At 38.7% G+C, this 22,988-nt stretch overlaps 1 protein-coding gene and 1 pseudogene across 1 annotated transcript in view; one reads left to right on the top strand and one right to left on the bottom strand.

Moving 5' to 3' along the window:
- Window positions 1-3,985: 3,985 nt before the first annotated feature.
- The window catches only part of NYAP2 (neuronal tyrosine-phosphorylated phosphoinositide-3-kinase adaptor 2), a 242,131-nt gene continuing 223,128 nt past the window's right edge, over window positions 3,986-22,988 (top strand). The window contains exons 1-3 of the mRNA XM_066281080.1: window positions 3,986-4,048; window positions 4,373-4,862; window positions 16,663-16,901. Coding sequence (XP_066137177.1) covers window positions 16,696-16,901 — 206 coding nt within the window. The 5' untranslated portion in view covers window positions 3,986-4,048; window positions 4,373-4,862; window positions 16,663-16,695. The remainder of the gene's footprint in view (window positions 4,049-4,372; window positions 4,863-16,662; window positions 16,902-22,988) is intronic.
- On the bottom strand, window positions 14,253-15,227 carry LOC136306425 (F-actin-capping protein subunit alpha-1-like; annotated as a pseudogene).

Raw genomic sequence — 22,988 nt, 5'->3', positions numbered from 1 at the left:
TGGAAAGATTTTTCCCTCCTCAACAATTTGAGTTTGAGTGTGGCTATGTCTATTTTGGGGGACCCAGGGAACAGAAAGGAAGGGCCCCCTCTTTCAGGAATCTCAGACCGGCATGTGTGGGGAATGCAAAAGAGATAGTTGACAGAGTATGAAAAAAACTCATGAGTTTTTATTTTATTAATAGGGTATTTCATAACACAGAGAAAAACACCCAGTTTGATTGTAGTAAGTCTGGTCTGTAATTAATAAATAAGACTACCAGGGTAAGATAAACCTTATTTTTTGAAACACGAGTAGGATTTATCCAGGCAAAGAAGGGAGCGTTGGTTGGACTCGGAGTGTCTGATTTGCTAGGCCATATAGTTCCTCTTTAAAGAGTTTTAAAAATTATTTTTGAGTTTAGTGATAAATACATTGATTATAAATGTAAAATCTTTAATGGACTATATCAGCTGATAAAGGAGGGACACCTGAGTCAATTCACATGTTTTCTTGTCAAGGGAGCATTCCATTTACAACCAGTGTGCTTTCTTGACGATATAAAGGAGGTTTTTGTGTAATTACTTCACAATAAATCTTTTCTCCCCAGTTACTCAGTGTTCTGGATCCTGGAGAACCATATTGTTATCTGCTGTTCAATGACCCTTAACTCATATGTGCAACTTCTGTTGACATTTGCATTTTTGTATGGGCAAAGATTATGAGAAACAGATGGTTCTCATTCTACCAAGACTTTTATTCCTTGCTGTTACCAGGATGCTTAGAAATCCTGATTAGATGGGAAGAAAATTAGCTTTTTCCCTAGTGGAATAATTTCATTATAATAGAGGTGTCATCTCTTTTAGCTAAATGTGGAAAGAATAATAGAAAGATTGCAGATCATGGGGAATAAAAAAAAACTAAAAGGCATTATTATAAATTGTGACATGACTTAGAGAGCACATCTTGATATATTTAAATAAACCTCTTAAAATTTAGGTAACTAGATTGATCAGTTTTAATTTTCACTTTTCTCATTCACATCCCTTTTATACAAAGAGCACTCTCCACCATCTGGACTAAAAGCAGTTTTAGGGCTCTGACCCCACACTTGTCTATCTGAGTTCATGGAAGTGCCGTACTTAATCCCAATAGTATTAGCTCTGTGAGTTACTACACTATAAAGGAAAGAGTCAAACTCTACTCTTACTTAAGAACTTCAAGAAAATAAGTCATAAAACATTATAATGACTGGTTTTCTGTTGACACAAAAGACATCAATGCATTTTATAAAGATAATAAATAAATCAACACATAACTATAATTTGAGCTTCATTGGTCTCTCTATTCCTTTGTTCTTAATATAACAATTTCAACTTATTTTTGTTCAATTTACTTTTCTCTGGATATTATTGAAGTAAGTTGAAATGGACTTTACATTTGGTTCTATGATTATTTAACAGTATAGATATTTTTCTGTTTTGCTCAGGGAGAACTAAAGAAGTAGTTCTGGGGGCTTTCTCAACACCAGTCCTCAAATGTGTCATAAATGCTTGTTCACGACTGTGTCCCCAGAGAAGAAACCACCTGATTGATAGATACTGTGGCATGGAAGGAAGAGAGTGTGACTGAGAAGATGGGTTTGAAATTATTGCATGGCTCCTCAGCCTTATTCTGTAAAAAGAAGAAGAAGAAGAAAAGGAGGAAAGAAACATTCTAATAATAAAGTATCCTAAAACTGAAAACATTCAATTTAAAGAACCACACACTGTTATATATACACTCTTCCTACTCTTCGGGGACAAAAATTCTTACTTTTGGAATTTTTATGGTAAAAAGGTGCAGCTTAATTTTATAGTTAGCATCAGTATGTTAGTGTCCCCCTCACTTTAGTATTTGTGATTATCTGGGTGCATGGAATCAAGATGACTGAGAACCACTGTGTTGGCCAAAGATGATGAGTGCACAGTCAGTCCAATGACCTTGGCTTGTAATGCCAATGAGTCAGTGATTACGAGATTTGGAGCAAGTCAGTCTATTTATCTTGGTATCAATATTTGTATATGTAGAATTGGGCTTTACATTAGTGTCAAAAGTATAGCCCCCCTAAAACTTGATAGTATTATATTAGTCATGATCATGTATTTCCACTCTCTAAATTGTCTGTCAAGTCATTTTTTCTGCATTTGGTCATGTACTAAAAGACAACCTCTATAAGAACACTTCACTACCAAAACTAATGATACATTACTCAGCCTTTTGTTCACTGCGTGGTGGCTGCTACTGGCTTTTAAGTGGTACTTGAGGCACTTTGCTTTCCTACATTGTGCTAAGTTTTTAGAATCATTATAAGACAAAAAAGGAGAGAGAAAAAGAGAGGGTGCAGGGAGGAGGGAGTGAGAAAGGGAAGGAGAAGAGGAGGAGAGAGAGAGGTAGCCTCTTTTCCCCCCCAATTGCACTTCCCTTTCTTTTTTACATCTATCTAATCTTCCAGAGTACGTTACACAGATGTCCTATTCTAACCAAAGAATAGACACACAAAGACCAGGAATTAAGTAGCATATGTGACTCACTTTAGGAATGCACGTTAGGACTTGTGGAAGTTGAAAGTATTACAGTAATGTTGTGTATTGACTTTATTTTCCCCTAGAGACTGACAACTGAAAAAAAAAAAAACACACCCAAATTTGCAAAATCACAGTATGTATAGTCCCAGATGGCATCTAAGAATCAGGAAGGTAAAGTTAAGTTTATGGGGTTATTTTTTAATGTTCTATTGATGCATAAAAAATTACACTTAAAATAGATATTTTTATAAGGATTTAGTTATAAATTCAAGTGTTCAGGTTAACCCTTGGGAAAATCAGTTTGCAAGTGAATATAATTTACAATAAGAATTTTTAGAAAGAAAATGTGACAGAAAAATATCTACAGGTCACTATTGAATAGTAAGCTCTTCTTTTTTTTTCCAAAATTGATAATTCAGTGCATATTAAGCAGAAATTAATTGCTTATTATTACTTTTAACATAGTACAAACATACACATTAAAACACCTACGTTATACATTTTTACACTTTTTACTTTAAGCGAAGGCAGGTTAGGATTATTACATATTTATGTGTGTGTGCGTGTTCACATAAATATTTTTATATATACACACATACACATCTGTAGGTTGCATTTTATAGCATGATATGTATGTGTGTATTCAGTAGGATATTAAGAACAAAATGAGGAGAGTCCTCAGGGCATGTCGGAAATTGGATGACTTTTAGCAGTTTCCACTGTGAGTCTGTAGGAGTTAGTGACACCTGCCATCGTTAAATCACATCTTATTTTTGTTTTAGAAAAGCACGCTCTGAAAGCAAGACCTTTATTCACATACGTGTGCACTGTGCACGCTCCTCCTAAGTAGGCTAGTTTTGTTCTCATGCCACGGGAGCAGGTGGCATGAAGCTGTTTTGATGAGGTTAAAAGGCTCCTCCCCTCTTTTCCAACCAGCAGCCCGAAGTACGTCAGCAGCAATTGTGTGCCTGGCTCGGCTGCGCAGGGAGGGGAGAGGCGAAATTGCTATCAAATAAGGGCATCAAACTGAGATCCGGATGTTCCTTTTAAGTTGTTACCCGTTTTCATTAGCCATGCCAGGGGTGAAAAGCTGGTAAACACCCTTTGTAGTAAAAACATCTATTTTTTAATAGATTTCTATTTTTCTTCTCCATAAAGACTGAATTAGTGTTGCAGTGAGTATAAATGAAGGGGTTTCTTTATCCTCTTTTCATTTTATTATTTACTAGTCAGACTTCAGCTCAGATAGATAAAAAGGGAGAGGTTCTGTCGCCTAGATGTGAGGGCTTTAATGAGGAGGAGAGGCCCCAGGGAGCCGACATCCGAAGTAGAAAGATGCTGCTTTCAGGTTTCTTGTCATTTCTTCAGTGGCTTCTTCTCTCCCTTTTGCAATAGGCCTAGTGAGCAGGAACTATCCAAGGTGCTAGAATGCCGGCAGCTTTGCCGTTCAATGCAGACGGATTGCAGAAACAGAGAAGAAAGATTACTGCTTATTTCAGAAGGTAGGTTCTTTGTTTCAGAATCCCTGATTAATCAGCAGCAGCATCAACAGACTAAGGCAGCTGGAGAGGAAAGAGGGAGAGAGAGAAGCAGGAAGGGAGGGAGTCAGGAAAGGGAGGGAGGGAGGGGAGAGAGAATGAGAGGGAGAGAGAGAGAGAGAGAGAGAGAGAGCTGGTTGTCACGGGGGAGGGACCATGCCACAAGCTAGGCTGCTCTAAACCTTCTGTATGTAAGTGGCAATGAGAAAGAGCATCTTTTTGGCAGAAAGGAGACATTTAGAGAGGATGTGGCTGATGTTTTGTTTTCATTTATTTTTGTCTTTTCAGAATATAATCAAATGAGGCACCTTAGCCAGCCTGGGTGATTGCTTCGAGTCTTGTAATCATCTCTGTAGCAAAGTGGGTAAAATCATTCAATTTCTTCCCTGCTGGACCTGGAAGGAAAGTGGCTGTGTGTTCATTCCCACCCATTAGCTATGCCCTCTTTTCTCTGAATGTCGATTTCAGGAAGGAAGCAAACACCTGTCTTCTGCCACCGTATCTTCCTAGAAAACTTTAAAAGCCATTTTATCTGATAGGAAGAACATCAAGAATGCTCTGATCTCTAGTGATGAAGATTCTTGGAGTGGACACTTTTCCCATCCAGATACAATGCACTTTAAATGAAGAAACACTGAGCTGAACTACAAGTCTATTTCTTATGGTGCTGGATTACTCCTCCAGAGCTGCCCTGCGATCCGCCGCGCGAGAGGGCTCTGACAGACACAAGTCACCTACTGATTATTGCACTTAGCTCTCCCTGGGGACTTACCTTTTGGTATGTATCTCATTTTTCAGATTCTCTGAGCATGCTAATTGAACCCATGCGATATGGTTATGAAATGGAATGGATTTTAGCTGGGGCTACTTAATGCTGAAGTTTGCATGTCTTATTATGTGGAGCCGAAATAAAGCCACAGCAAAGGCATTCGGGGCTTTAATGAGCCTCAGGCTGTTTTGCACCCTCTTGCCCACTTAGTTGCATTGCCACAGATGTGGGTAAACTAGATTTTCATAGGTAAAATAAGCCATGTTGAATTATTAAAAGCATGGAAAATATTTTTCAGGGTATTAATTGTCATTCACATTGTTCATGCTAGATATTTATCTGCTATTCCATACCATAAATATTTTACAACAGCCTCTTAGCACATTTCTGTCAGCCCAATTTTATGTTCTCTAAAAAAAGACACTGTATAAAAAAATTAGACAAACTATTAGATATACACTAAAGCTGAAACTGCTTTTCTCCTAGCTGATTAGAACTAAATGTCTTTGAAGAATATATATTGAATACCACTCAAAACCAGGAAGATTTCATTAATTTCATCAGAATGCATATTTTCTTTAGAACTTTAGGTGGACTTGTTTTACTTGGGACACATACTTATTTCATTGAGGTCTTTCTATTCTAATTCTCTAATTGCAAGCAATATCTTAAATATAAGAAAAGTAAGTATTCCCTACATGGATGAAATAGAATATGAAATAATATTATTTATTTTTAATAAAAAATCTTAAAGTTGTTTTGTTGCAATAGAATTGGATTTTTTTCTAAGTATTGGTCAAATATAAGGAAATCCAACTGAAGAGTTCTCACGATGTAGTTTTGCTCACTTTAATATGCAAGAATTTATAACTGAGTGAGTAGTGTGGAATAACTATAGAGCAAGAGAGCAAATTAACTCCTATCTTAATTCTGCACACTTTAAATCATGTTCCAACTTGTTTTCCATATTGCCTAATGGTAAACACATTAATATGAGAAAATGTGAACCACCTATGCTGAAATCATTTTATTTTTCTGTGGAAAGTGCAACATATGTTTGCCAACTCAGCAAAGAAGAAAACTCTGTAAAGAAAATAGACACTTTAGAAAATTAATGAAAACCGACTTGAGGAAAAAATATTACAACTTTACAAAAAAAAAACAAAACAACTATAGAAAACCCCAAGGACTAAAAGCACCTGCAAAGTGCAGAGGGAAATGTATAAATATCTTCTACACTAGAAGACTGGCTATTGTTTGAAACAATAAATAAGTCACAGACTCCCAATTCAATTAGATGGTGTGCATTGTAGCTGCAGTCAGCAATTTCCCATACAGATTATATCTACTTTGCAAATATTGCCTTGCTTGTATCTGGTAACATTTGGCTGAAGTCTCAGAAAAGTATCTCAGCCATTGATACTTTAAATGAATTCCTAATATTAGAGAAAATGTGCAATCTCTTTAGATCATGGGCAGATAGCACCATGAAAACTTGGAAGTTGGGGAGGAATGTCCCCATTTAGGATGCTACTGTAGTAACATGACCTCTGCCATTTTTACCCATTTTATGAAGGGAGATAGTAGAGAAAAACTCACTACAAAGTAATATGCTTTCTGAGAAAAAAAGCAATCAGTGTTTTCCTAGTCACTTCCTCAAGCTCTCTTGGTTTTAACGTTAACAGTTCTCATTTGGGGCAGAACAGCTGGATTTTGATGACAGTGAGAATGAGAAAATGAGGGTAACAATTTGTAGGGTTGAGGGTAGGATTTAAAGAACAGCCAAAGTGAAATTACACAACTTGATTTTGACAGAGTATGAGATTTCATCCGAACAACAATTTTGACAGGGTTTACATGGGGTATAGATTCTAGCCAGGCAATCTAGTCTGTTGATTTTTGTCCTATGTGAAGTCAGCAAAGTTTAGAAATAAATTTGCATACATATTGTACATATATATATAAATCCTGATTATTTAAATACTTATATTTTCACAATGTGTTTTTAAATTGCTCTGAGTACATGCAAAGAATATCAAAGGTCTTTATTGCCTGCTGAACAAAAAAATATAGTAAAAATTGCGTTGGAGAACTTTTATTTGGATAAATTTGTACTCTTGGGCAAAATGGGATGCTTTATCTCAAAGAAGATGCAATAATTGGAGTGGGAGGGAAAAATCAAACTGTAATAACTCAGATTGTAGTAACTTCCATACAGCATTGAGACAGGTGTGGTTTAAAACTTCAGAAATAACTCAGAGGTAGAGGAAAATACAATGTAATACATAAATATGAAATGAAGAAAAAATGTCTAGGCTGCCTATTAAATCAATTCCCTGGATATATTTTGTTTTTCCCAACTAAGATAAATAGCATTATAATAAAAGCACAGGATAAATTTTACCTTATTTTAGCTATCATATTTTAGCTATCACAATTATAGGATTAATTGTCTCCTAAAACTTAAGCCTTTCATAGAACTCAAAGAATCGAGGAGCAGTTCTCTCTCACACAAGTGGTTTTTTCTGTCTCTCCCATTTAGTGGGTTTGAAAAATAACTGATTAGTGGAGATTTTGTAACTTATTGTCTCGGGAAACTAAAGTTTGAGATGAGAACAGCTTCGTTGCAGAAATTCTGAGTAAACATTTTAAGGAAAAAGAATAAGAATCAGTACCCTGGGGGGGGGCGAGGGGGGAGTGGAGTAGTTCTCAGATGGTATTGGTTCACCAGGGGCCTGCTTTTGGTAAAAGGTGGTGAATGACCCCGAGGAAGGCACTGACTAGGAAGTGATTGGACACAGCTCTCTGAGCCTGTCCTTACGGAGCCAGAGTGACTGATGTCACAATGCATGAAATGACACGGAAGGAGAAATTTGTTCTGAATTTTAAGAGAAAAAAAGAGTCCTACTTTAAAATGCATCTCCATATTTATCTGACCCTTTTTTGCATATCTTTAACAATAACCTGAAATTAATAAAAAAAAATCTATACTATGGGGAAGCTAATCTTAATATCAGTTAGTGCCATATTAAATATAATGTGGTAAATGAGGCCACACAAAATTAATTATTTAATCTACAAAGGAAATAATCTATATAAATGTATAAACTTTAAGATTTTGCATGCACTGATTTCTTAAAAATGTGTTCCTTTTTTTTGCTTTAATACTCAAAATCATGTAGTATCTTACCTTCTGAGTTCCTTGAGTGCAAGTAGTAGCTACAGAAAGATAATAAAAGAAGGGAAATGTTTTGTTTCTATGGGTTCCATTTGGATATCCTAAGGTATAGTTTATGTTTTACATATATATGTACTAGATAGTTGGATTTCAGTGCAAACATTAAAAAAAATGTAATGCTACTTTCAGCTCTAAGCTCAACATTAGAAGGCACAGTGGTGATTTACACAAAGAAAATAAAGAAATAGTTAATTAAAAAATTAAATGTTGTTTTTAATATAACCATAATTCCACCAGTGTAAATTGGTATGTCTTAGCTAAGCAGAGTAAAATTTCAAATTTTAAGAACTGTCACAATATTATACAAAGTTTTGTTTAGGAAGGGTGTGGTCAACAGAAAACAAATAAAAACATAAAAGAATAAAATTGAGCAATTAACCATCCAGTTGCATTAAAGCTCACATCTGTAGTTTTTATAAGAATAACAATGATTCTAAATATAGTAATTCAAAAATTAAACAAAAGGAATCTCTTACAAATGCAAAATAAAGCAGTGGGAAAAAAAGAGTAAAGTAAAGATGTGAAATCATCTTCCATTTGTTTAGAAATTCTGATCTTGGTCAGGTTAGATGCTTTTCCAGCAGAGTTCCTGACACAAATTTTAAATATTGGCCACAAGTTCAAGAAAAAGAACACATTTGCAAAAGTCTTACACTAATCAAATCAATGCTGTGCATTCCAAAGAAAACATATCTGCCTTGTGGATGGGGGCCGCGGATGTCAGCTTTCAACCAGTACTCTAGAGGGGGGCTAAGATATCTAATTTGTTGTGAGCAAAATTGGCTGCAGATATAAACTAGTTCAAATAAAAGGGCTGATTGTAGAAATTTAAGGTGTTTCCTTCCGTCTCACTCACTCTGTTGTCATAAATATTCCATGCAATAATTTGAGGTCTAGTGTGGCAGATTGGTTGATTGCAATATATCTAAAGACGCTACCTGATGAAAGTGGCCCATTTGATTCTTGAGTGTTGCCTTCTAAGATGCTGACTTTAGGAATTAGGTATCCAAGTCAAGCCTTTATAAAATGCTTGTATATAGGATTATTATTCAAGGACCAGAAATGAACTTGATTTAATATCCAACAGTCAAAAATGCAGCCAAGTTTTTAGTGGTAAAAAAATACCTTCTTTAATATCTATCTTTGCTATAAGTATAATTTTTTTGAAAGATAAACATATTTATGACTCTACTTGTTTGTGAGTTTTCACTGCAGGAAAATGGTAGCAGTTGTAATGAGGTAGACACTTGACGTATGATTCACTATTCTTTAGTGAGGTCATGAATCTACTCATTCAGAGTTCAGTGGCCTGAGAAACGCGTTCTGACTTGGAACAGTAGAGCTGACGTTTGAGAGGTGGAATAGGCTTTGTGGTTCATATGCCCTCAGACCCTTATTTTCTTGATGTGGAAAATGGGGCAAAATAGGTAAATGGTCTATCTACATGTATCTGCCTAGTGGACAAATTCCTTTCATGGTCTTCATTTGCATATCTAACTCAGAAAGTTGAACTGCACTAAACATTCTAACGATTGATGTTTTGAAGTAAAATTGTGTTTGTTGAGAAGTTATTTCTAAACATAATTTGGTTAAGAGTTGTGAAAAGTACCTAATAATTATGATCACATTTATTGAGCACTTCCATGGATTTTCTAACCCCTTATGAGAATGTGAGGAGTTAAGTACAATTCCACCCACCACATTAGAAATGTGGAGACTATTTCTTTCTTATTAGTCTCCATGTTTTTAGCGTGGTGGGTGGAATTGTACTTAACTCCTCACAAAAAAAACTAAGAACTGTATGATTCCATACATAAGTGGGACACAAAAATGAGACTCATGAACATGGACAAGAGTGTGGTGGTTACCAAGGGAAGGGGAAGGGAGGAGAGGGAGAAGGTAGGGGGAGGGGAGGGGCACAAAGAAAACCAAATAGAAGGTGACGGAAGACAATTTGACTTTGAGTGATGGGTATACAACATAATCAAATGTCAAAATGACATGGAGATGTTTTCTTTGAATCTATGTCCTCTAATTAATCAATGTCACCCCGTTAAAATGAATTGTCTAAATAAAAAAATAATGAATAAATAAATAAATATGGAGACAAAAGCTTAAAGAGATTAATTAACTTGCACAAAGTCAGAGATCTGAGGATGGTTCTCCTGGGATTTTCAGGTCGTACTTCTCAGCACTTCAGTTATGCTCTTCAGGTCTGCCTCTGTGCCCACCTCTCAGGTCTGCCTCTGTGCCCACCTCTCCGTTTCTCATGTGGACAAGGGAGCAGAAAAAGTGTGATGATTAAACATCAGTAGGGTCCAAATCCATTTTTATCTTAATATTAACTTTGAAAACTAGATGTAATTGTTAAAAAGGGTTTTCTTCTTATTGTTGTTGTTGTTTATTCTCAAAAATAATCACCGTAGGTCCTGGCAGGTTGGTTCAGTGGTAGAGCGTCACCCTGGCATGTGGAAGTCCTGGGTTTGATTCCCTGTCAGGGCACACGGGGGAAGCGCCCATCTGCTCCTCCACTCTTCCCCCCTCCTTTCTCTCTCACAGCCAAGGCTCCACTGGAGCAAAGTTGGCCCAGGTGCTGAGGATGGCTCCATGGCCTCTGCCTCAGATGCTAGAATGGCTCTGACTGCAATGGAGCAATGCCCCAGATGGGCACAGCATCACCCCCTGGTGGGCATGCCAGGTGGATCCCAGTCGAGCGCATACAGGAGTCTGTCTGACTGCCTTCCTGCTTCTAACTGCAGAAAAAGAAAATAGTCACCATAAACCATGACAAGCTAGGAAATGTCAGCACTGCCACCTGAATCAGTACTTCTGTCCCACTGTATTGAGATTGTTTATTTATTGCTCTCTTATACTGCAGTGCAAAAGTCTAGAAAGACAATTCTGTCTTTATCCATGCCTGGCTCCTAACAGGTGCTCAAGACCTAACTTGAATAAATTAATGATTGTAGACTCAAATACTTCTCTTGAACTAGATGGCAGAAACATGTTCACAAACATTGATTCAGTTTTCCTCACTCTGATGTTTTACTCTATTTTAGAGTTTATTTTTACCCATCCCCCACATTTTCATCCCAATGAAAAAGAATCTTATATAAAACTTTCGAGAGTATAAATATTTTATGATACCATTAGGTAATGTTTTCTCAGAATAAATATAATTGCAACTCTCACCAGTTTGAAAGACCACTTAGGAAGATATATAGCTCTCAGAGGTCCACAATTAACCTTGTTAATCTTTGTAGTATATAAACTCTATAAAGAATTGCTGGTGTCATTTGAATGGTGAAGACAATTTAAAGGCATAAATATAAAACTATGGGTAATGCCTCACACAATGGGAGATATGCAATGTTGCTTGTGGGCAGAGTGGGAGTGACCATCGTTCACCCTGAGGTATTAACTATAGAATCCCTGTAATACTGACTTAGCTTACTTCACTATGGTAGGATTAATTGCCGTAGAGTTATGCAGATATTTCTTCTACACAAGCACATCTAGTGCTGAAGTCTTTGGTATGAGTGAATTTTCAGTAATGGAAATGTTTTAGCAATGGAGAGTAAAATGACTCTCTGAAACTCATGTTCTTGTATTTTTTCCCCGAAAATTGCAATCATTTGTAGCAGTAATTTTGTATTCCTCTTGCATGTCCAGCACTGAAGCATCTAATCTGATGGACTGATATTAGAATACAATTTAATTATGTTAGATAGTTGGAATTAAAAGACCATTTCATTTGCCAACCCGTTGTTGCTTAAAACCCAAATTAAACATGATAAGACTAAACATAACAAAAAATGATGAGCAAACAAATAACTCTTCTAGCCTATAGATTCAACAATTTTATATAAATTGGAGACTATATTCTTAAATTTAGTGTGAGTTTCAAATAACATATGGATTGACTGGCAGTTAAAATGCTAATAAACTGTGATGAAAAGTGAAGTTTCCATAGCTACAATCCAGGTTATGGAACATGATTATTCTTGTAAAAAAATCAGAATAAAAATGGTTTGTGAGGGCAGAAATTAAAGTCTATAATTTCAATGTTAAATAGTTGGGCTGATATTTTAAAAATATTTTGTAGCCTTTGAAGAAAGTAAAAAAACGACAATTGTAAATGTAATATTTAATTTTTAATGAGCAACATTTCCCCCTGTTTATTGGTTTTGCTTTAGCTTTTTCAGTCTGACTCAATTATACCAGTTTCCCATACAACAGTGAATCTGCCGTTGAGAACAGTAAGCCTTTTCAAGCTTAGGAAAGTAAAAAACTTACCATGTATGTAATTAGTTAAACTTCAGTTCTATTTTTGATTGACTAAAGCACAATTTCCCTATCGCCTGGCTTTATTGATTCACGTGATTCATTGAAAACCTTCCCTTCAAGGCCTGATGATTTTCAGAGCTTGCTAGTCACTCCTCCACCCATTTTTCTGAACCCATATATACATTTAAAATCGCTGCTGCTGCCAATCTTTCTCCCACACTTCTATTAGAATGTTATTAGCTATTATTATTATTATATGCTTACTATTGTTGAACTCCATGCTAATTTCTTTACAGTCCTCACCTCTCTTAGTCTTCACATTAGCAGGTGGCAAGACAGAACATTTCCGTCATTTTATAAGTGGATTTGAGATGTATTGGTTCACAGTCCTATACATATTGTTATTGTTTTTATTTGATTTTGGTTTTCAGTCATCCTTTCTGTGGCTTTGGTTTTAATTTATTTTTTATTTTTTTATATTTTAAAGAATAAAAACAGGTCTTTTTCTATTGGACTACCTGATACAGAAAATTGTGTGGTATAGATGGATAACATGAATGACAAATGATACAGATATATTTTATTTGAAATAAACAAAAATGCTTATGTATCTCAATGGGTCACTTGGAAACAAACTCTTGCTTGGCTGCAATTCTGAGCAAAAACAGAGCTAAAGTACAAATGCCCTTCTTTTTTGAGACATATATGGAGATCAGTAGGCAGACACTACTTGTTTTTTGTTTTAAAACTGACCTTCCCTTAAGGCCTGGGTTTAGAAGTATAAACTACGTGAATAAATGCATGATTTCAGTTGTCATATCATATCTATGTCACCTGTGTACTCTGAGATCACACAGACACCTGTCAATATACCTGGGAAGGGTTGCTATGTTACAGTTACATTGGAGTTCTTGGCAGGCAGGACTAAGAAGAAATAATTGGGAAGAAGTTTTTACATCCTGTTTAGAACAAGTCACTGGTATTTCCTCAAGCAACAGGTTTCAATAGAAAAACACTTCCTGGAAGTTAGCCTTCGCACTTTGGGTCATTTTTAGGTTTTGTTTGTAATTTACATAGTCATTTGCTTATATTACAATTCTGCCACAATGTCCTAAAGCACAAGATACCTATTATTTCTTCATCTGCACATTTCAAGTTTGATACTCTGCTAAATCTCTAGTATGTCAGCAGTTCTTAAATATTAAAAAATAATAATAAATGGGTAACACTGCTGAAAATGGAGATGTCTATGAGTAGAATGCCCTTAGATGGGAAGGGGACAACACGGGAAGGGAAGAACACAAAGACATTCTTGGGCAGGAAATGTAGTTCAAACCTTGGATGTAAACACAGCTTCCCCAGAGAAGCTGGCTGTGATGGAATTTCCAGAAAACTTCTTTTGCCCAACAAGAGGACCTAAAACAGCCCCATCCAAACTTTTCAAAACTAGTGGCAGGCAAGGTCGGAGGGAGAAGAATGAGTGTGCTTGCATCCTGCTGCCATTGGTAGGAGCACAGCCCCTTTAGCTGTTGGTGGATTAATATAAACCAGGTAAGTACCTGGAGTGGTCTGAGGGACAGGGGTAGAGAAGCACTGGACATATTACCTGTCTATATCAATAACGGGGCTTCATGGTGAGAATAATTTTCTAAACAGTAAAATGACTCCAGGATAGACCTCTCTCTCTATCATTAAATGCAGCAGAACTAAAAAATAATTTTTTTTACAAGTAGACATAGTGAAAACAGAAAAGTACAAGGCAAAGAACACAAAATTATCAAGACAATGCCATGGGTTCAAGAGTATTCCATGAGGCTAGAAAACCTGTTAACTTTGAAAGCCCCAGCAAAACATCACTCTTGTCTGTAAATCACTCATTTTTCATATGACCATAGCTGTGGGAAACACGTTCTGAAGAATCCTACATTCAGCTTTGAAGCATTCTGCATCCCTTTGCCAATCTTACAGCTGAGCATCGTGTTGGATTTTGGTGCCGGTAACTGGAAGTTACTGGCACAAGGGCTTGGATGTGGCATCTGACATTGATGGCTTTCACTCATTGCTGTCTGATACTCATTCGGCATGCTCTGTTATTTTAATAACCTCCTGGGAAGTTTGGACTTCTTTTGAAACAGTCACTGAATCCTGTACCTCTTCCTGACTAAGCAATTGAACAGTGCCATCTTCTGAATAGTGCACCTGAGTCTTAAGAACTCCAACCACTTGGGCTCTGGGTGGTGTGATGGTGAACTTGCAGACTGACCTCCAGCGACCATCCCAGAAGTCTTTAGGCTGAAACTGGTGACTTTCAATACACGCAGCAACAGTCTGTTGCCCATCTATAGTTTTAGCCTAAACAGTACAGAAGCTGTTGCAATAATAAACTGTCACATAGGCCTTTAAAGTGCCATCACAGGGTTTTCTCTAAGACTTCAGACTTCCATCTACTTCCTTTAGCCAAGGGGTGGGGGGTCACTTGCTTCTTTCCATAAGTGATCAAACTTGAAGGAGATCTTGTTTCCTGGATCTAAGAATTTGCTATGACCCAGGTCATCGTGTTCTGTAATTAAGACCTGATCCTCACTCATACCCTTCTATCTTCACAGGCGTGAGCTGATCCCTGCTACAAAAGGCAGTGTATGTGCTGCCTCTCCCTTGAGGAGACGATTATTATTGAGTAGTAGCTGACTATCATGAAATACTTCGTTGAATTTCCCTGGGGGTGCATGACTGATTAAGTTAGCAGCTGTGGGTGCCTTCTCCTCATCCAACACCTGATCCAGGGACGTGGGGCAGGGCAGGAGGGAGGCCGAGGGTGTGGCTGAGGTTTTAAATCTTCGTACCTCCATGCAGCAATGATAACCACAGTTACCTCTGCTTGAACTACCAGACTGCTCGGGATTAAAGTGGGCCTGGCGATCTATGATACTTGAGTTACAGTGTCAGACCGGAGTAGGGAACTATTTAAAAAAATAATGGATGGACCTTGAGCACATTATATGGAGTGAAATAAGTAAATCAGAAAAAGCTAAAAACTATGTGATTTCACACATAGGTGTGTGATATTAAAATGATTACTCATGGATGTAGATAAAAGCGATGTGGTTTTCAGGGGGAGGGGTTGTGGGGGAAAGAGGGGGTAGAGAAGTAAAGAGGGACAAGTCTACAGTGACAGAAAGTGAGCTGATGTTGGGTGATGGGTGCACAGCATAATCAACGATTCAAATGCTCCAGAAATGTTTACCTGAAGCCTGTGCACTCTCATGGATCAATGTCATCCCATTAAATTTAATTTTCTAAATAAAATTTTCTAAAAAAGAAAAATAGTGGAGGGTCAAAAGGGATGACTGTCAAAATAAATTATATCAGAAACACACATTTCCTGGATAACCGCCGTATTTTGCATGGATAGTGCAAATTCATAAACTGAATTAAAACCGAAGGAAAACACATGATGAGCATGTTTCTTACAAATAGTGGTATCATTTTACTTGAAATTGAACGGAAAGTCTTTACGGTGATCAGAAATAAATGAAGCTTGAATCATCTCTGTCTTGTTGGTATAAGAATATGTTTTTGAGAAACAAAATCATGGCTCTAACTACATAAACCAAATGTTTTTTTATTCACATCCTGCATTATCTTTGCCACCTTATGTTACCTTTCAGGGCAAACCTTTTGTTCTTTTACCTGCTGATTTGTTGTTTTGAGAAAGTGTTTGCTACTCAGGCAACATTTAATATTTATATTAAATATTCTGATTGCTTTATAATTTCTTTTTTTTTATTTTTATTTTATTTTTTCATGTTTTCTGAAGCTGGAAACAGAGAGACAGTCAGACAGACTCCCGCATGCGCCCGACCGGGATCCACCCGGCACGCCCACCATGGGGCGACGCTCTGCCCACCAGGGGGCGATGCTCTGCCCATCCTGGGCGTCGTCCCCATGTTGCGACCAGAGCCACTCTAGCGCCTGAGGCAGAGGCCACAGAGCCATCCCCAGCGCCCGGGCCATCTTTGCTCCAATGGAGCCTTGGCTGCGGGAGGGAAAGAGAGAGACAGAGAGGAAAGCGCAGCGGAGGGTTGGAGAAGCAAATGGGTGCTTCTCCTGTGTGCCCTGGCCGGGAATCGAACCCGGGTCCTCCGCACGCTAGGCCGTGCTTTATAATTTCTAATGAGGCATTGTCTCCAAATTGATGCTGCCCTCGTCGTTGGAGTTTGGGGCTGACAAGATATTGGGGAGAATAAACAGAAACTTATATCTGCACGTGTGCTCGTCCTACAGGGAGCGTTCCTTTTTCACGTGAGATCCTCCAAGATGATGCGTTCTAATCCCGAGGAAGACCCTTTGGACACATTTCTCCAGTACGTGGAGGACATGGGGATGAAGGCCTACGATGGCTTGGTTATTCAGAATGCCTCCGACATCGCTCGAGAGAATGACCGCTTGAGGAATGAAACCAACCTGGCCTACTTGAAGGAGAAGAACGAGAAACGCCGAAGGCAAGAGGAAGCCATCAAACGGTAAATATAAATAAAAGTGTTTCGATCCCTGAGAGGTGCAAAGGCTGTGATGTTATCGCCTGGTTGAGAAAGGGACTGTCCATGGTAGACTCAATGGGGCAAAGTGAAAACGGCACCTCAACTATAACAAAAACGCAATCCATCCTACTGACAGGACCCTGGCCTCAGGTACCGCAGTTAGTAACTGATGTGCTATGCTTCTGGAGAGGCAGATGGCATGGCAAGAGAATCCCATTTCCTCTAAATAAAAGTTCATACTGTACACTCTCTTGATCAAAGCCCAAGGGAACCCACTAATGCTTTAATAGCCAACGCTTGATGAGAATCCCCAGCTTTCGTGGTCTTTGTTTATAGTTCCTACCTTACGATAGAGTTCATCCTCTCCCCAGATTAGAAAAGGACTCATTCTTGTTAGAATTATGTGAGCCTCTAAAGACAGATGGATCCCCCCATGTGTGCTCTCAGTACAGAATTTTATGATTATTACAGCTCTTGTCTGGTACCACGTAATGCAAGGTTTGTTCAAATGAAATGACTTCTGGACTACAAAACCTCCAGCTCCAAGTCAGGGAGCCCTGGAGTGCAGCTGCCAGACTGAGGCTGAGTTTCCTGGGGCACTGAGTGTGTGTGTGCGTGCGCGTGCGTGCGCGTGCGTGTGTGTGTGTGTTTGGAAGGGTACAGGTAAAGACAAGTGTTTGATGCAGTTCTGTTTCTTCAGTGGAGTCTTCAGTTTCTAAGTGCAAAGATGCAGAATTTAGAAAATTAATCCATATCTATTAGTTACACAGCTGAATAATAATAGTTAAGCTATCTTGATAACTGATTGGTGGGGTTTTTTTTTTCCCATTAAATATAACATTAATGCTTTTGCTTACTCTGTGTGAACATTGTACTATTAAAGAAAAGGAAATATTTTAAGATGAACTATTCATGCTTAGAAAGAAGCTAGGTAAGGATGCACTGTTTTGATCATTTCATTACAATTAACTTTATATGAGAAATGTACTGCCAGAGATGTGAACCATACAGCTATCGGTTGAAAGAGAATTCTAAGCAGAGGGAATAGCCAAGTTCAATGCATTCCATGAAGAGAACAAGGTATCAGGTAGTGACCAAGGCAAAGATTGGAAGGATGTAAGATCAGATTAGTAGTGGGCCACCAGATAACAGAGAGTCCTTTTTTTTTTTTAATTCAGTGAGAGAAGTGGAGGCAAAGACAGACTCCCACATGTACCACAACTGGGATCCACCTGACAAGTCCACTAGGGGGTGATGCTCTGCCCATCAAAGACCCTTGCTCCATTGCAATTAGAGCCATTTTAGCGCCTAAGGTAGAGGCTGTGGAGCCATCCTCAGTGCCTAGGTCCAACCCGCTCTAATTGAGCCATGGCTGCAGGAGGGGAGGAGAAGATAGAGAGAGAAGCAGAAGGGAAAGGGGTGGAGGAGCAGATGGGCACTTTTCCTGTGTGCCCTGAGAATCAAAAAACGACTTTCACAGTCTGGGCTGATGCTCTACCACTGAGCCAACTGGTCAGGGATAGAGAGTCTTATATATGCTTATGTTTTATTCTGAAGGATAAAAATGGTCATAGAAGATTTTTAAGCAGAGGTGTGACATGCCCTCACTGAATGTTTTAGAAGGATTACAGTTTTTGTTCGATTGAATAGATGGGTGGGGCATAGATAGTGGGGTGTAAGATATTCAAAGAGAAAGCTTTTGCAGTAATTTCGGTGAGAAATGATGATGATTCAGACCAGAATGATAGCAGTTAAGGTGGCATAAAGTGATCAAATTATAGGCTTCATCAGAATTTTCTAAGAGATGAGATGTAAGAATTGAGAAGGAGAAAGGAACTGAAGATGGTTCTCAAGTTGTTTTTTTTTTCTTTTTGATGTTGCTACTTTTTTTTCTCCTGAACAACTAGAAGAATAGTGTTTCCACTTAATGAAATGATCAAAACTAGAAGAGGAGTAAGTTTAAGTTAAAATGTGGGGAGAAAGGAGCTCAGCTTTGGTAAGCCAATATCATAAGTCTTTTGGGATATCCAAGTGGAAAATTCTAGATAGGCAGCTGGATCCAGAAATTTTGGTGGCGATCAAAGCAAAGATTAAGATATAAGCATTTTAATCTACAGATTTCACAGTCATGAGTCTAGTTGAGAATATCTAAGACCAAAAATTCTATAGCAATGATAAGAACAATCAGACTGTTCCTTGGGCCATCTAATTGCTGCCATGAGAGGAACAGGAGAAGAATCCAGTAGGAACAGCTAGTGAGAGAAGAGAAGAACCAGAAAGGAGGGTGATGCCTCTCAGGGAAGTGACAAAAGTGATTTAAAAGAGAGAGAGGTTTAACAGATAGACCAAGTACGTTGGAGCCTTAGAATTGAGCAATGCCTTTGACCATATTGGTGGTGCTGACGAGAACACTTTCTATGGAGGGTTGTAGGGAGAAAACACTGAGATTGTGTTCATGAAAAACAGTGGGTGGAAAGAAATTAAAACAAAATAGGAAAAACTACTTTGAAGACTAAGGTTAAAAATATTTCAAAAATATATAAAGGGTAGTTGAAGGGTAAAGTTGGGCTTTATGGTGAAAATATGTTTTTCTTTTAAGAAGAGAGAAAAAATAGCTTATTTAAAATACTCAGATGGCATTAGAAAGGGAAATGCTAATGACTCAAAACAGTGAAGAAAAATTACTGGTATTAGGTCCTTAAGTAGGTGGGAAATGATGGAATCTCCAGTATCTTAGGAGCACAGGTTGCTCAGCCAGTGTGGAGACGGGAGGCCACAGTATGTGGATGATTGAATGACAAATAAATGAATGAGTAACCCGGTATAAAGAGGCCTCAGACCCTGCTCATCATACACCAGACACCGTTTCATTATTGTGCTCCTAGTTGTTGCACAGGCTAGGAAGTGAAAGGTGCAGTGTGTATCTCGCTATCATTTTCTCTTCCCATGGCTTCCTACGCCTTGCCCTCGAATGTTTTTCTGGGACTCTTATACAAAGTGCCAATATCTTTGGAAGGGGTTAGATACTAGCAAAGCCTCCTAAGTTGTTGTGACATCTCAAATGTCCTTCATTTTCAGAAGCAGGAGCCATGTCCCATGTGAGAACATAGCAGCGTCTGAAATTGTTGGGGAAGGGGCTGGAGAGAGAAAAGTCAAGGCGGCCCTGGCCGGTTGGTTCAGTGGTAGAGTGTCGGCCTGGCGTGCAGAAGTCCCGGGTTCAATTCCCAGCCAGGGCACACAGGAGAAGCGCCCATCTGCTTCTCCACCCCTCCCCCTCTTCTTACTCTCTGTCTGTCTCTTCCCCTCCCGCAGCCAAGGCTCCATTGGAGCAAGGATGGCCCGGGTGCTGGGGAAGGCTCTGTGGCCTCTGCCTCAGGTGCTAGACTGGCTCTGGTTGCAACAGAGCGATGCCCCAAATGGGCAGAACATCACCCCCTGGTGGGCGTGCCGGGTGGATCCCGGTCGAGCGCATGCGGGAGTCTGTCTGACTGCCTCCCCATTTCCAGCTTCTGAAAAATACAAAAAAAAAAAAAAAAAAAAAAAAGAAAGAAAAGTCAAGGCAGCCAAAATGACTGATGAATGGAGAGGAGGAGGACACTCAAGTGCATGACTTTGTGACATGACTAGCTCTGCCTGTTTCAAGTTACCCCATCTCAGTTCCCACTGTCATGGTTAAATGCAATTATATTTTGTTCACATGGTGACCAGTATCCTGTGGTTCTGACAGTTAAAACTATAATAACCTTCTATATGATAGAAATCCTCACAGTATATTTTTAGAATTGCTTCAACATCCCTAATAGGATATGTATTTTTAATAGTGTTGAAAACTCCATAGGAAGATTCTGGTCCCACAGTTGTTTTGGGGGTTTCAGGGATGGCAACAGAAGCAGGATACCCTTATCTAAATGCCACATGTATTTTAATATTTTTAACATGTCATTGATGTCAGGTTGTAGCGAAAACTCAGTAGGACATTAATGAACAGAGTCTAACCAATTAAAATTCTTTATCGTGTCTGCAGAATGCCTTCTCTAATATAGAGTACAATTTAAGATATAGGATACAAATGCTAAAAATTTAAAGATGGGCATATTTGACCTTGAAAAGGCATTGATGGTAATTCTCTGTGAAATATGCCAGTTGCAATTTCAGAAATGTGCAGACTGGCAAGGATTGCTTAAAAAATGGAAATAGGATTTCATGTGATTGACCTTCTGGATCACATATGAGCTGAAGTGCCTTTTGTGCTGAAGCTGAGACACTTAAAACACTGAGCTCTTAGAAAAAAAAATATTGTCATTACTTTCTCAGGGTTCTATGTCACCTAGGCCCTCTGAGGCCAATTCCTTAATTTTGAACTCACCTGAGGCACGTGTCACTACAAACTTTCTTGTCCCTTCACCTCCATTTCTCAAGTGGAATTTTACCAGAAAGACTTTTGGGTGAAAAATTCTATATAAATATGAAGATATTGTTAGGACTTTTCTTAACAGCTCTAAATACTAATTGGTGGAAAAGAGAGAGAAAGACTTAAAGGAGAAAAGTTAATGGAGAATACAAACTTATTTCAGAAGCTCATCATTTCTGCTATTTTAAATCCTAATGGTTTTGTGCAGGCACTGTTAAATGAGGTTTACTTTTTATTAAGAAGCCTGCAAGAAAGCAAAGACACAAAACCTACAGCTTCAAACAAGTGAGCTCCCTTGAGATGGGTTAAAAAACCCTGGTTTGTCATGTGTATGTGTGGGTGAAAAGGGATGTTTATGAAAGACAGATGATGGGTTTATCAAAACATAGACTCAGCACAGACACCAGCCATTAAAAAGGAGGCAACTGGACAACGAGAACAGAGTCTGGCCACAAACAACCTGTAAGGCAATCCCTGTATGTACATGTGAACATAAGGCCTGATGTGTAAGTTTACTCCTTACGGGTAACACCTTGCTTATAAATAAAATAGGCTATTCGTTGAGGAGAATGGGCAATCAAAGATCACCTGGTATACCAAAGCATGCTTAAGCTTGAGTCTTCCTTTTAAGTAAGTTTTCTTCCTGGATTCTGGAACTTATCTCTGCACTTTCTTATTTTACCATTTGACAGAGAATTTTTAAAAACAACAAGGCCCTGGCCGGTTGGCTCAGTGGTAGAGCATCGGCCTAGCGTGCGGAGGACCCTGGTTCGATTCCCGGCCAGGGCACATAGGAGAAGCGCCCATTTGCTTCTCCACCCCTCCGCGGCACTTTCCTCTCTGTCTCTCTCTTCCCTTCCCGCAGCCGAGGCTTCATTGGAGCAAAGATGGCCTGGGCGCTGGGGATGGCTCTGTGGCCTCTGCCTCAGGCGCTAGAGTGGCTCTGGTCGCAACATGGCGACGCCCAGGATGGGCAGAGCATCGCCCCCTGGTGGGCAGAGCGTCGCCCCTGGTAGGCGTGCCGGGTGGATCCTGGTCGGGCGCATGCAGGAGTCTGTCTGACTGTCTCTCCCTGTTTCCAGCTTCAGAAAAATGAAAAACAAAAAAAACAAAAAACAAGTGGTTACCAGAGAGAAAGGGGAGTGGAGGGAGGTGAGAAGGGTAAAGGGAGCCCAATATATGGTGACAAAAAGAGAGTTGACTTTGGGTGGTGAACACACAATACATTATACGGATGATATATTTTAGAGAATTCTGCTAGAAACAGCAGAAATGATGAGCTTCTGAAATAAGTTTGTATTCTCCACTGTACACCTGAAACCTACATAGTTTTATTAACCAATGTCACCTCAATAAATTCAATTACAGTTAAAATATACAGAAAATATTCCTTAAATAAATAACAAGAAAATTTGTTTCCAGTACATGTCTTTCTGAGTATGTGTTCTATTATAGCAAAGGGTGCATTTTTTTTTTCTAATGAAACAAATGCAACATTACTGAAATTCTTCCAAACATACAAGTCTGGAAGATAGCTTTCAACTTTAGCAAAGTGGTTCTGACACAAAGGACTACTTAGGCTGATTAGGAATGTCTCTATTCCCTCTGGATGCCCTCAAGGGATCTATAGGAGGTTATATTTCCTCTTTAAAAGTGAC

The sequence above is a fragment of the Saccopteryx bilineata genome, chromosome 5 (genome assembly GCF_036850765.1).
Source record: "Saccopteryx bilineata isolate mSacBil1 chromosome 5, mSacBil1_pri_phased_curated, whole genome shotgun sequence".
NCBI classification, from domain to species: domain Eukaryota; kingdom Metazoa; phylum Chordata; class Mammalia; order Chiroptera; family Emballonuridae; genus Saccopteryx; species Saccopteryx bilineata.
The sequence above is the reverse complement of the archived record's forward strand: the minus strand, read 5'-3'. Positions and strand labels throughout refer to the sequence as shown.